The sequence below is a fragment of the Panthera leo genome, chromosome B4, assembly GCF_018350215.1.
Source record: "Panthera leo isolate Ple1 chromosome B4, P.leo_Ple1_pat1.1, whole genome shotgun sequence".
NCBI lineage: Eukaryota > Metazoa > Chordata > Mammalia > Carnivora > Felidae > Panthera > Panthera leo.
The window spans coordinates 95,607,081-95,620,653 of NC_056685.1; the positions used below are offsets into that span (position 1 = coordinate 95,607,081).

Here is a 13,573-nt window from a genome sequence, read left to right on the forward strand (position 1 = left end):
ATTCTGCCCTTATAACTTAAGGTATGGCCATTTTTTTTTTTTTTTTGGATAGGTCTATACTACAATTTAGTAATCTCACTTTCTTCTAAATAGAGAAGGATGAAAAAGCCAAAAGCAGACTTTGCTAACCATATTTCAGTCTTTCATTTCTTCTATTTCTATTATCTGTAACTATATAAGACTCATTCTCGATTATAACCAACCTTCTCATCTCCCCAAAAATGTTTTATCAAATTCTATCAAATACAAGAGATCTACACTTTTTCTTAATTGACTGACTTTATGATAAAAGACAACAAAGACACTTAGATTTGAATAACATTTTGATTTTATATTTTAGCACTCTTTACCTTACTTCTTGATCTCCTCTTTCCACCAACCAATTTCATGAATCGATTGTACTGCTCTTCCTGATTTGAGAGATCTCGAATTTTTCTGATTTCTTCTTCTCTTTTCCTTCTCTCTTCTTCTTCAGCTTGTTTCCGCTGATCCTCTTCTTTCTGTCTTTCCTGTTCTTTTTGTTGTTGTAGTTTCTTCCAAGCCTTTGTTTGCTGCTTCCTTAATGCCTGTTTAGCTTTAAATAGAAAATACAGAAACATCAGTACCTACTAGAGTTAGAATTTCCTACATAAAAGAAAACAAGAGCTTTATAATTTATTTTCATTATTGTTAAGTCAAATATACTAGCTGTTCCTCCAAGTTCTGTTTATACAGGATTGTCTCCCATTCAGGGCCCTGTAATTCTGCAAACTCAAAACTTTGAGTTAAAATCTTGAAATTAGGGGCACCTAGGTGGCTCAGTCGGTTGAGTGTCTGACTCTTGATTTCGGCTCAGGTCACAAACCCAGAGTCATAGGACTGAATCCCATATTAGGCTCTGTGCCAAGTGTGGAGCTTGCTTGAGACGGTCTCTCTCTCTCCCCACCGCTCCCCTCCCCCCCGCTTGCGTTTTTTCTCTAAAATTAAAAAAAAATTTTTTTTAATCTTGAAACTATACTGATATATGAAATCAATTAAAAGAATTTAACAGGGGCACCTGGGTGGCTAAGTCGGTTAAGCGTCCGACTTTGGCTCAGGTCATGATTTCGCGGTTTGTGAGTTCGAGTCCTGCGTCGGGCTCTGTGCTGACAGCTCGGAGCCTGGAGCCTGCTTCAGATTCTGTGCCTCCCTCTCTCTCTGCCCCTCCCCTCGCTCGCACTCTGTCTCCCTCTCCCTCTCTCAAAAATAAAAAAACATTAAAAAGAATTTTTTTAAAGAATTTAACAGAAATGATCAATCACCTGTAGTGCTAACTTTTTTGGCTGAATGTGTTTTTGTACTGGTTTTAACTTTTTGTTGTACAGTTTTCGTCTTAGTCAACTTTTCTTTGCTTTCTTTCATCACCTGCTGTTCTTTTTGTTGCCATTTTTTACTGGCTGACTGAAGAGCCAAAAGTCGAAGTTGTAGTTCAGACAGTTCCTCTTCATCTTCACCAAGTTTCTTTAAAAAAATAAACAGTTGCAATTTTTTAGTTCTATTATTTAACCTTAAACATTTTACCAAGTCAAATCTTTCCTAAGATCAGAATTTAAAGTTAGCTGTAAGGCAAATATTTAAATAGCAATGTAACTGAAATAAGGAAACTAAACTACTTTCCGCACAGCCCTACATCCTAATTCAGTCCCTATGATATAGAAGATCAATCTGTAGACTGTGTGTGTGTATATGTAAGTTGAAGGGTTAGAAGAGGTGGATATAACTGATGGAACAGGATGATGCAAAAAGAAAAAAAAAAAGGAAAGTTAAAGGTCAGAGATCAGCATTTAACTGAACTTCCCAAACAAGTAAAAATCTGATGACAACAAATGCAAGAAATCAACCCAGAGGTGACTTAACGAATGAAGAATGTCTCTGTTCCTCCCCCACTTACCCTCTGTCTCTCTCTCTCTCAAAAATAACTAAACATTTAAAAAAAAAATTTTTTTTGAAATGGGGTGCCTGGGTGGCTCCGTCGGTTAAGCATCTGACTCTCAAGCGTCTCAAGTGTCATGACTCTAAGCGTCATGATCTCACAGTTCGTGGTTCGAGCCCCCCCTCTGGCTCGGTGCTGACAGCTCATAGCCTGGAACCTGCTTCGGATTCTATGTCTCCACTCTTTCTGTTCCTTCCCCACTTGCCCTCTGTCTCTCTCTCTCTCTCAAAAATAAACATTAAAAAAAAATTTTTTTTAAAAGAATAAAGAATGAAGTGGTTCTGTAATCATGTGATTTACTAGTGTTACAAGGAATACAGAGAACAAGTACACTGAATGTCAAGGTTGAAATTTGCAAACTTTAAAAAAATACGTATTTTGGGGTGCGTGGGTGGCTCAGTCGGTTAAGTGTCCAACTCTTGGTTTCGGCTCTGGTCATGATCTCCCAGGTTTGTGAGTTCAAGTCCTATATTGGGCTCTGTGCTGACAGTGCAGAGCCTGCTTGGGATTCTGTCTCTCCCTCTATCGCTTCCCCTCCCCTGCTTGCTCTGTCTCTCTCTTAAAAATAAATAAACTTAAAAAATAAATAAATAAATAAATAAATAAATAAACTTAAAAAATATTTTTTTAAATACGTATTTTATTATTCTTTAAATGAGATTTACTTATATTTGAACATTACATGTTCTAAAACTACAGATATGTATCTGAACATTTAAAATATTTTGAACACCCAAGACTTTTCTTCAGGGAAGCTGAAATAGGAAAACAGGTTACAAGCAAATGTTTGAAATTTTTTTTCCAACTGAAATACCTTCTTAAATTTTTCACTCTACCTTTTTTGAGATAATTTAAAAAATCAATCTATTCTCCACATTTTAGCTAAAATGTAATGTCAGGCAAACAAAACGGAAGTTCTAAATGGAGTACGTGGATTTGGTGGGAAGAGAGATTTTGGGAGTCCTCTGTCCTCCCCACCCTTTGAGGTTAAATGCAAAACTGTTTTTCCTTTATGTGTATTTATTTATTTATTTTTTAATGTTTTATTTTATTTTTGACAGAGACAGAATGCGAGGGGGTTAGGGGCAGAGAGAGAGGGAGACACAGAAGCAGAAGCAGGCTTCAGGCTCTGAGCCGTCAGCACAGAGCCCAACGCGGGGCTCGAACTCACGAGCTGTGAGATCATGACCTGAGCCGAAGTCAGATGCTCAACCGACTGAGCCACCCAGGCACCCCCCTTTATGTGTATTTATAAAGCAGGGAATCAAAACAAACTACGACTCAAAACAACGGTTAAGGCCCACTTATCTAATGACTTTTACTTATAGGTGAATTGTAATCACTTTTTTCCTAATATCCAATTAAATTATTTAACACCTAAGAATAAAGAAACCTTTCTTTATGGATCCTTCTTACGGGCTTCAATTTACTATGCACTATTTTAAGTGCCTAACTGAATTACCATCACATATGTCAGTACTTCAGTTTATCCAAACCAGGATATAGTTACTCTTTCCATTGCTGGGAAATATATGTAACAAATGAACTGAAAAATTATCTTTTTGGGGAGACTGGGTGGCTCAGTCTGTTGAGCTTTGGACTTTGGCTCAGGTCAAAACCTCAGAGTTCATGAGTTTGAGCCCCGCGTCAGGCTCTGGGCTGACAGCTCAGAGCCTAGAGCCTGCTTCAGATTCTGTGTATCCCTCTCTCTCTGCCCCTCCCCTACTCATGCTCGCTCTCTCTCTCTCTCTCTCTCAAAAATGAGTAGGTGTTAAAAAAATAAATAAATAAAAATTTTTAAAAAACATACCAAATTCTACTGCTTTGTACGGACATTCTACAGCTGTGCTATCCAGTTTGGTGGCAATGAGCCCCCATGTGGCTATTTAAATTTAAATTAACTAAAATTGAGTAGGAAATTTAGTTCCTCTGCCATACTAATCACACTTCAAGTGCTTAAAAGCCACATGTGGTTAATAGCTACCATATTGGAGAGTGCAGATAAAGGACATTTCTATTACTGCAGAAAATTCCATTGGATACTGCTGATCTAGAGAATTTAAAATAAAGCTATCATCACCATTTCATTGAGACTTAAAAGTCTTTGATTACTTTTTATTCTTTAGGAATAAAATAAGTTACTGATTCTGTCACACAACTATATGCTACTTAAAGCAGCTACCTCATTAGCAAGAGCACTGAACCTCATTCAACTCCTTGCTCTGACACTTAAGTCCTACGTAACTTTAGGTAAGTCACTTAATCTACCCATATGAATCTTACCTCATCTGTAAACCGGAAAATGTCAACTTAATTTAGCAGGTTATTGTGAGAACATTCAAAACATATACAAGTGTATATGTGTGTGCATACATATATATATACATATATATATATATGTACCTGTTATATTATCAATCTTAAATTCAGGTCCACCTCTTTCCTAAAGCTCCTAGGCTCTCTGCATCATTTTGATTTACTCATAAAAACTAAGTGAAATAAGGGGTGCCTGGATGGCTCAGTCAGTTAAGCGTGTGACTTCGGCTAGGGTCATGATCTCACCGTTCGTGCATTCAAGCCCTGCACCGGGCTCTGTCCTGACAGCTCAGAGTCTGGAGCTTGCTTCAGATTCTGTGTCTCCCTCTCTCTCTGTGCCTCCCCTGTTAAACTCTGTCTCTCTCTCAAAAATAAACATTAAAAAAAAAAAAAGGAAGTGAAATCTTAAAAGAAGGAACTGAAGGTATTTCATATTTCTAATTAAATAAAGAAAAGGCTTGGGCTGGGGTGCCTGGGTGGCTCAGTCAGTTGAGTGGCTGACTTTGGCTCAGGTCATGATCTCCAGGTTCAAGAGTTTGAGCCCCACGTTGGGCTCTGTGCTGACAGCTCAGAGCCTGGAGCCTGCTTTGGAGTCTGTGTCTCCCTGTCTCTCTGTCCCTCCCTTGCTTGTGCTGTCTCTCTCACTCTTGAAAATAAAAAAAAAAAAATTAAAAAAACAAAAAGGCTTGGGCTATTGAAAGCTATTATGTATCAAACACAGTACTTGGTGCTTCTGTACTTTATCCTGCTGAACCTCACCACAATCCAGAAAACAGACGACATTAAATTCATTTTGTAGAAAAGAAAATAGAGGCAAGTAAAGGCTAAAGAGCTTATGCAAGATCACTCAGCTAGTAAGAGGAGGAGCTAGAACTGAAAAGCTGGTCAAAGTCTAACTCCAAAGATTTCCAATACAGGATAACCTCCCAAAAGTAGGAAAACACAATCTCTGGGTGAAAATTAAAAGTTTCAAAAAACTAACAAGCAAAAAGATCATCTATGAATATATATACGAAAATCGTCGGACTTTGGCTCAGGTCATGATCTCATGGCTCGGGAGTTCGAGCCTCACATCAGGTCCCATGCTAACGGCTCAGAGCCTGGAGCCTGTGCCAATTCTGTGTCTCCATTTCTGTCTGCCCCTCCCCAACTTATGCGCACACATGCTTTCTCTGTCAAAAATAAACATTAAAAAAAATTTCAATTCAATTGAACCCAGTGCAAAGACACTTCAGGACATCTCTCCAGATTTTCTTATATTTAAGGCTTATGTCCAAATGGAGGTAATGATGAAAAAATGATAAAGAAAATGAGCAAAAAGCAAGACAGAATCTTCTTTCACAAGAAGTGAGCAAAGTGAGCAAGAATCAGTTTTACAGAGACATCCAATTCCAAAAAGCAGCATCTTACCTTTTCAGATAAAATGTCAGAGGCACTAATTCTTCTTGTTAAATTTTGTTCTTTATCTTCTAATCCTTTAAAATAAAACAGCATACTCTGAATACTCAATAAATAGCTACAATCAATTTAAAATGAAATGCTGTATGATATTTAGTAGTTATTATTTTAAAAGGTCTCTCATTTCCACAATATTTGAACGAAAAGGAAAGGATGTTATTAGAATGAAAATCTGACCAAACTTCTCATATCAGCTTTATCTCTGAAAGTTATAAGACGAAATTATTAAAAATATCAAATAAGTTAAAACTGTACTTTGATAAAAAATGACTTCTGAAATAAAAGTAATTATTTGAATAACAGAATTTACATTAAGCTGGCAGGTACCTTATGAGCACAATGCTACCTTAAAAATAAGTACAAACCATAAATTTCAAACTATAAATATAACTTTACGCAAAGTTTATAAAAGCAAGTAATGGTTTAATTCACCAAACATGTACTTAGGCATTGTCCTACCATTGTTACAGGTCTCTAACAATACAATTATTTCAATTTTGCCTCAATACTTCCAAAATGAAAATTGGTCTTGTGCAGTCACGCAGTATTAGCTAGAATTCTAAACTGAGTTAAAGACAATCGTCAGGATATAGGTAGTAGTTAAAATCATAGTAATTAAGAACACTCCTGGAGAATGGAACACTGAGGAAGGACATCAACAGTAAGAAATTACAAATGAAAACTAATTATATTTTAATTAGTTTTAAAAAAGGAAAATCAGGTTATAAGAAATTCCAGATGTGTATGGTATTACAAAAATCCCAAATTTTCAAGATTATCAAGAAAAACAGGGGCGCCTGGGTGGCTCAGTCGGTTAAGCGTCTGACTTCGGCCCAGGTCATGATCTCGCGATTCATGAGTTCGAGCCCCGCATCAGGTTCTGTGCTGACAGCCTGGAGCCTGTTTCAGATTCTGTGTCTCCCTCTCTCTCTGTCCCTCCCCTGCTCATGCTCTGTCTCTCTCTGTCTCAAAAATAAATAAAAACATTTAAAAAAATTTAAAAAAAAAAAAAAGAAAAACATCACTGAATATAATAGATACATCTACTCCCTATAGAATATTCTCAACATTGTAACCTGAATGGTCCTTTGAGAATATACAACAAATTATGCCAGTCCTTTGCTCAAGACTCCACAGTAGCTCACATTTCACTCAGTATAAAACACAAAATTCTTATAAGGCTCTACATGATCTAACCCAACCCATCATCCCTGACCTCTTCTTTCCCACTATTCAGCACTCCCATGCTTTTTTTCTTTAGTGGCAGAGGCCTCCCTGTTATTCCCCAAATATGCCAATATCCTTCTCCCTTAACAGTAGTTATCCTGGTTCACAGATTCTCAAACTTTATTAACAGGTATTAGAATCAGCAAGAATGGGGGCGCCTGGGTGGCTCAGTCGGTTAAGTGTCCCACTTCAGCTCAGGTCATGATCTCATGGTTCATGGGTTTGAGCCCCATATCGAGCCCTGTGCTGACAGCTCAGAGCCTGGACCTTGCTTCGGATTCTGGGTCTCCCTCTCTCTGCCCTTCCCTGATCATGCTCTGTCTCTATCTCTCAAACATAAACATTAAAAAAAAAATTAAAAAAAAAAATCAACAAGAATGCTTGCCAAATATAGATTGTTAGTCCCCACTTCCAGAGTTTCCAATTCAGTAGATCTAAGATACGGCATGAGCATTTGCATTTCTATCAAGTGCCCAGGTAAGGCTGATCCAATGAACAAGGTTAGAAAACCACTGCTCTATTTATTCTTTGCCTAGAAAGCTCTTCCCCAGATACCCATTTGGCTATTCCCTCACTGTCTTCAAAGGCTTCATTTAAATCTTTGTCCAAATTCAGGCCTCTCCTGATCACTCATTAACACTGCAACCTATTCCTGCTACCGCCCTCCTACTTACCCTGCTATACTTTTTCCATAACTGTTATTTACTAATCATATTTACTTTCCCCTTTCTAAAATGGAGGCCAATGAAGGCATAAATGACTGGCTACTTTGTTCACGGATATATTTCAACAAGTCTGGAATTCAAGTGCTTAATTTTGAGTGAATGGAAGAATGAAATAAAAAAATGTAGGAAATGAAAAATTAATTTTGCAATGACATCAAGTAATCCAGCCCTGACTAGTTTCAGTATTCAGGTAAGGAGCAGAAAAAGCAGATTACATTGTATTAAGAGGGAATGAGAGGTATAGTGAAGAGAGTCAGCACAGGTTAGTGTTTCCAGAAGTCTGGCTGAAAAGACAGAAGTTATGGGAGAATACAGAGTGGGGAGAGAGTGATTAAATTTGGGAAGGAAAAACGCAAATGTTTATAATAACCCCTTAAGAGAATGTGGTTAAAGATGAATCAAAATAAACAACAGACGGAGCGCAAGGTCCAAAAGATGGTAGAAAGTAGAGCCAGGAGTACAGATTAAAACAAGTTACCATAAACAAAAAGAAAGTCTCCATTTCATCAGTGTGGAAACACTGAAGTGAAAATCAATATGGATATAAGTTTACAATCAGAAAGTGAAAAGTTGGAAGTTGAGTGAGAGAACCTGAAATAAGAGGCACACTCATAGACTGACAACAGGAATAAAGTTGAGTAAAAGGCCTGAAAAAAATGATAAAGGTTTAGAAGAGTTGTTGAGAGAAGTGGAAAAGAAGCTGATCACTAACAACTTAAAAGCTTGATGGCAGAGTCTTACTGAAGAGCTGGGAGGGCTGGATGGTGGCAGCTGCAAGATGCATATGAAGAAACACTAACCAAATAATTTATTGATTCATATAAATTTTAGCTCTTTTGGTTTTCCTCCAATCCCTCCCCTTCTACACTGCTATCAGTTACTTTTCTAAAAAGATACCTGATAATATCATTTTCCTGTTTAAAAATATTCAGTGGCATACATGATGTTTAAGAAAATCTAAATTCCTTAGCCAAGACATTCAAGGCCCTCTGCAATCTGATCTCAATCTACCCTTTTACCCCTCCCAGAAATATACCATATATTTCAAACTGTGCCTGTACTAGATCAATCTCAATTATCCTTTAAAAATTCTCTGTGCTTTATCTGCTTATTTGGTTCCTTCCAACTTCCCAAGTCAAAAAAACTCATTTTTTTGAGGCACATATCAAACATTTCCATCACTATGAAAATTTTCCAAGCCCAGGGGTGGACATATCTGATCCATCCCCTGTATTACTGCAGGCTTTCATACATAACTTTTATTATACTCTCATGTATACTTTTATACATAACTCATTATTTCATACATAACTCTTACTAATAGTTACTTGTGTCTTTTCTATCCCACTGAGTTACTCTTTTTGAAACTGACTGCCTGGAATCATGGTGCTAAACTGAAGAGGAAAAAACACATCCCTGAGTAAGTGTAACCAAAATCAGTCACCACTCAGGTTTATAACCCAATCTATACTACATGGGTGGCCTTGAAAACTTCGAATATAAAGTACTCCCAGAACAAAAGTCTACTCAGGTGCCTGACAGTGGCAAAAACAAGCTCTCCCTTAGAAATCCATCTTTGTCCCAGGTCTCAAAAAATTCCCACCGAAAAAACTGAAAGAAAAATGAACACCTGTTAAAAAAAAAAAAAAAAAAAAAAAAAAATAGGAGGAGCACCTGGGTGGCTTAGTCGGTTGGGTGTCTGACTTTGGCTCGGATCATGATCTCACGGTTTGTGAGTTCAGGCCCCACATCGGGCTCTGTGCTGATGGCTCGGAGCCTGGAGCTTGCTTCAGATTCTGTGTGTCTCTCTCTGCTCCTCCCCCACTTGCTCTCTCTCTCTCTCAAAAATAAATAAACATTAAAAAAAATTTTTTTTTAAAGGAAAAAAGAAAAAAGAAAGAAAAGAAAAAGAAACTAATCACTAAACATTCAAGAAAAGAAGGCACCAAAATATGGGAACCAGAAATGAAACCCATAAAAACTTTAGATACTGGAAATTAGCAAAGGAAAAAAAAAACAAAACATCATGGTTTGTGAGTTCAAGTCCCACATTGGGCTCTGTGCTGACAGCTCAGAGCCTGGAGCCTGCCCCACTACGTTCTTTCTTTGCCTCAAAAATAAATAAACTTTAAAAAAATTAAAAAAAAAAGAAAGATAAATTTGAAGATTCTCTTCGTCTCCCTCTGCTCCTCTATCCTATCTGCTCACTCTTTCTAATAAAATTAAAAAATAAATTTTTTCTTTAAATTTAAAAAGGGGTGCCTGGGTGGCTCAGTTGGTTGAGCATCTGACTCTCGATTTCACATCAGGTCATGATCACAGAGTCGTGGGATCGAGCCCTGTATCAGGCTCCTTGCTGAGCATGAAGCCTGCTTATGTTTCTCATCCTCTCTCTCTCTTTCTCAGTCTCTCAGGGCGCCTGCGTGGCTCAGTTGGTTAAGGTCTGACTCTTGATTTCAGCTCAGGTCATGATCTGTTTGGGAGTTTTAGCCCATCAGGCTCTGTGCTGTCAGCCCAGAATCTGCTTGGGATTCTGTCTCCCTCTCTCTCTGCCCCTCCCCCACTTGCTCTCTATGTCTCTCAAAATAAATAAATGTTTTTTTAAATATATTTTAAAAATCTCTCTCTCTTTCTCTCTCCCCCTCTCTCCAACTCGCTCTCTCTCTCTAAAATAAAATAAATAAAAAATTTTTAAAATACTATTTAGAAAAAAGAAATAAATTTGAAAAACTAAGCAGAAAAATCTAAAAAGAATGACCAAAGTAATTTGAAAAACAAAATAAAAATGAAATACTAAAATAAAAACTATAACTGAAATTTAAAATTCAATAGGTGAGCTTCAGGCAAATCAGGCACAGCTAAAGAGAGAATCCGTGAACTGAAAGATATATGAGAAGAAACTTCACAGAATGTAGCACAGATTTACAAAGAGATGAAAACTAGGAGTCAGTTGGGCATCCAACTCTTGGTTTCAGCTCAGGTCACAATCTCACAGTTCATGAAATTAAGCTCCATGTCAGAGCCTGCTTGGGATTCTCTTTCTGCCTCTCTGTCCATCCCCTGCTCATGCTCTCCCTCTCTCTCAAAGTAAAAAACCTTACAAACAAAACAAAACAAAAACCAAAGAGACAGAAACTTAAAGGAAATTAGGAGAAATGGAAGATAAAGTGAGATGATTTGATATAACATACAGATACACAGAATTCCACAAAAGACAGAGAATGGGAAAATATTTAAGCAATAATGACAATTTTTCAGAATCAATGAAAACAAAAAGCACAACAAATGCCAAGCTGGATAAATAAAAAGAAATCTGCAATCAACACATCACAGTTAAACTACAGAACATCAAAGACAAAAATCGGATTTTTAAAGCAAGCAGAGAAAGATAAACTACCTTCAAATTAGAAACTATTAAGACTGATAGTGAACTTTTCAATATCAATAGTGGAAGCCAGAAAATATCTTCAATATTTTGAGAATGTAACTAGCCAATATAGAATTTCAAACCTAGACAACTATCTTTAAAAAGGGGCAAACAAAGGGCGCCTGGGTGGCTTAGTTAAGTGTCTGACTTTTGATTTCGGCTCAGGTCATGATCTCATGGTTCATGAGTTTGAGCCTTGCATCAGGTCCTGCACTGACAGCATGGAGCTTGCTTGGGATTCTCTCTCTCCTTCTCTCTTCCCCTTCCTCTCTTGCTCTCTCTCAAAATAAATAAATAAACTTTTTAAAAGGGCAACCAGAAATAAGTTTTCCATCAAGCAGACACATTCTAAAGAAAATCCTAAAAAATTTATTTTAAGCATAAATGATTCTAGACATAGAAAAGTGAGCCAAGGGGCGCCTGGGTGGCGCAGTCGGTTAAGCGTCCGACTTCAGCCAGGTCACGATCTCGCGGTCCGTGAGTTCGAGCCCCGCGTCAGGCTCTGGGCTGATGGCTCGGAGCCTGGAGCCTGTTTCCGATTCTGTGTCTCCCTCTCTCTCTGCCCCTCCCCCATTCATGCTCTGTCTCTCTCTGTCCCAAAAATAAATAAAAAACGTTGAAAAAAAAAATTTAAAAAAAAATAAAAAAATAAAAATAAAAAAAATAAAATAAAAAAAGAAAAGTGAGCCAAGAAAACATTAACTATATGAGCAAAGCTAGGCATGTACTGGCCTTTGTATACCAGGACAGGATAAAGGTCTTGATTAATTTCAAACATTGATAAGAATTCATGTTACAATTCCTAAAGGAACTAATGAGACAAGAAACTTAATATCTACCTTCCAAACTAGTAAAAGAAAAAAAAATGTTTGAAAAAAAAGCCCAAAAAACAAAAGAGGCAAGAAAAAAAAAATCCAAATGTCAGTAATCATGAAAAATGTGAATGGAATATATATTCTAGTTAAAGAACAAAGATTGTCAGACTAAATTACAAATGAAATCCAGTTCTATACTATGTACAAGTGACATTTGAGACATGAGGATATGGAAAGACTGAAAGAATGGAAAATGATATACAAGGCATATATACTTACCAAAAGAAAGATGGTGTGGACTGTTACCATAAGTCTTTTAGGCAGAAACATTGCTAGAGATAAAGGCCACTACATAATAATGAGAATAATGAGTCAATTCCTTAGTCTCGGGGTAGTTAAAGCAAAAACTGAAAACCATAAATCCATCATCATAGTGGCTGACTTTAACCTCTCAGTAGTTAATCAAGCAGATCAAAAAATGAAGGAAGATGTGAACATAAAAAAACATATCTAACGATCCATTTATTCCTTTCAAACACACAGAAGAGTTATAAAAATCAATCACATACAATAAAGCAAATCTCTACAAATAAATGACAGTAAATTCTCATTCTATCTTTCTCTAATATCTCATTCTCTGACAATATGACTGACTTAGAAATCAATAACAAAAAATACAGCTAAAGAACCTCCATGCTTGGAAGTTAAGAAACATACTTCCAAATAGCCTACAGATCAAAGAAAAACAAAACTCGCAAATATTTAGAATAAATGGCAAAAAATTACACATCACAAACAGCTGAAGTAGAAATTTCATAACTCAAAATGATCTTAATAGAAGAGAGGCTGAAAACCCATAAGTTTAAAAAGCTATGGATTTCTTTCTAAGAAAATTTAAAAACAGGGGTGATACAACTTATAAAAGCTATAATAGAAAAATGAGATTCTTAATAATAATTTTTTATAGAGGCACCTGGGTGGCTCAGTCGGTTTAGCATCTGACTTTGGCTCAGGTCCTGATCTCACCATTTGTGAGTTCAAGCCCTGCGTCGTGGTCTGTGCTAACAGCTCAGAGCCTGGACCTGCTTCAGATTCTGTGTCTCCCTCTCTCTCTGCCCCTTCCTGGCTTATGCTCTTTCTCTCAAAAATAAACAAACATTAAAAAAAAAATTTTTTTAATATTAATAATTTTTTATAAATGTTACAACTTACAGGAAAAGGACACTTTACTAGAAAAGTATGTTTTACCTAAACTGCCTTAACCAGAAATAGAAAGGATGAACAGTCAATAGTTTAAAACCTTCCCAGAAAAAATTCTACCCAGGCCCAAACACTTCTACCAACAAAGCCTACCAAGTATCCCAGGAACAATTCTAATCTTAACTTATTCTTGAAAATAGAGGAAACCACTCCCCAGCTCATTTTGAGCATATCATAACCTTATACTAGAATTTGGCATGGGAAAAGAAGGGAAAAAATTAACCTATAAACCCAGATGAAAAATTCTAACCCAAATATCCCTCAAGTGGGAAATGGATAAACAAACTGTAGCACAGCCATACAAATGGCACATTTAGCAATAAGAATGCACTAGTGATACGTACAATAACAAGGATGAATCTGAAATACACTATTAAATGAAAGAATCCAGAAT

General features: G+C 36.8%; 1 protein-coding gene across 1 annotated transcript in view; it reads right to left on the reverse strand.

The window, feature by feature from the left end:
- The window catches only part of ZFC3H1 (zinc finger C3H1-type containing), a 53,532-nt gene that overhangs the window by 33,230 nt on the left and 6,729 nt on the right, over positions 1 to 13,573 (reverse strand). The window contains exons 3-5 of the mRNA XM_042947175.1: positions 5,678 to 5,742; positions 1,281 to 1,479; positions 351 to 574 (exon numbers count right to left, since the gene is read on the reverse strand). Of these exons, the coding sequence (XP_042803109.1) occupies positions 351 to 574; positions 1,281 to 1,479; positions 5,678 to 5,742 (488 nt within the window). The remainder of the gene's footprint in view (positions 1 to 350; positions 575 to 1,280; positions 1,480 to 5,677; positions 5,743 to 13,573) is intronic.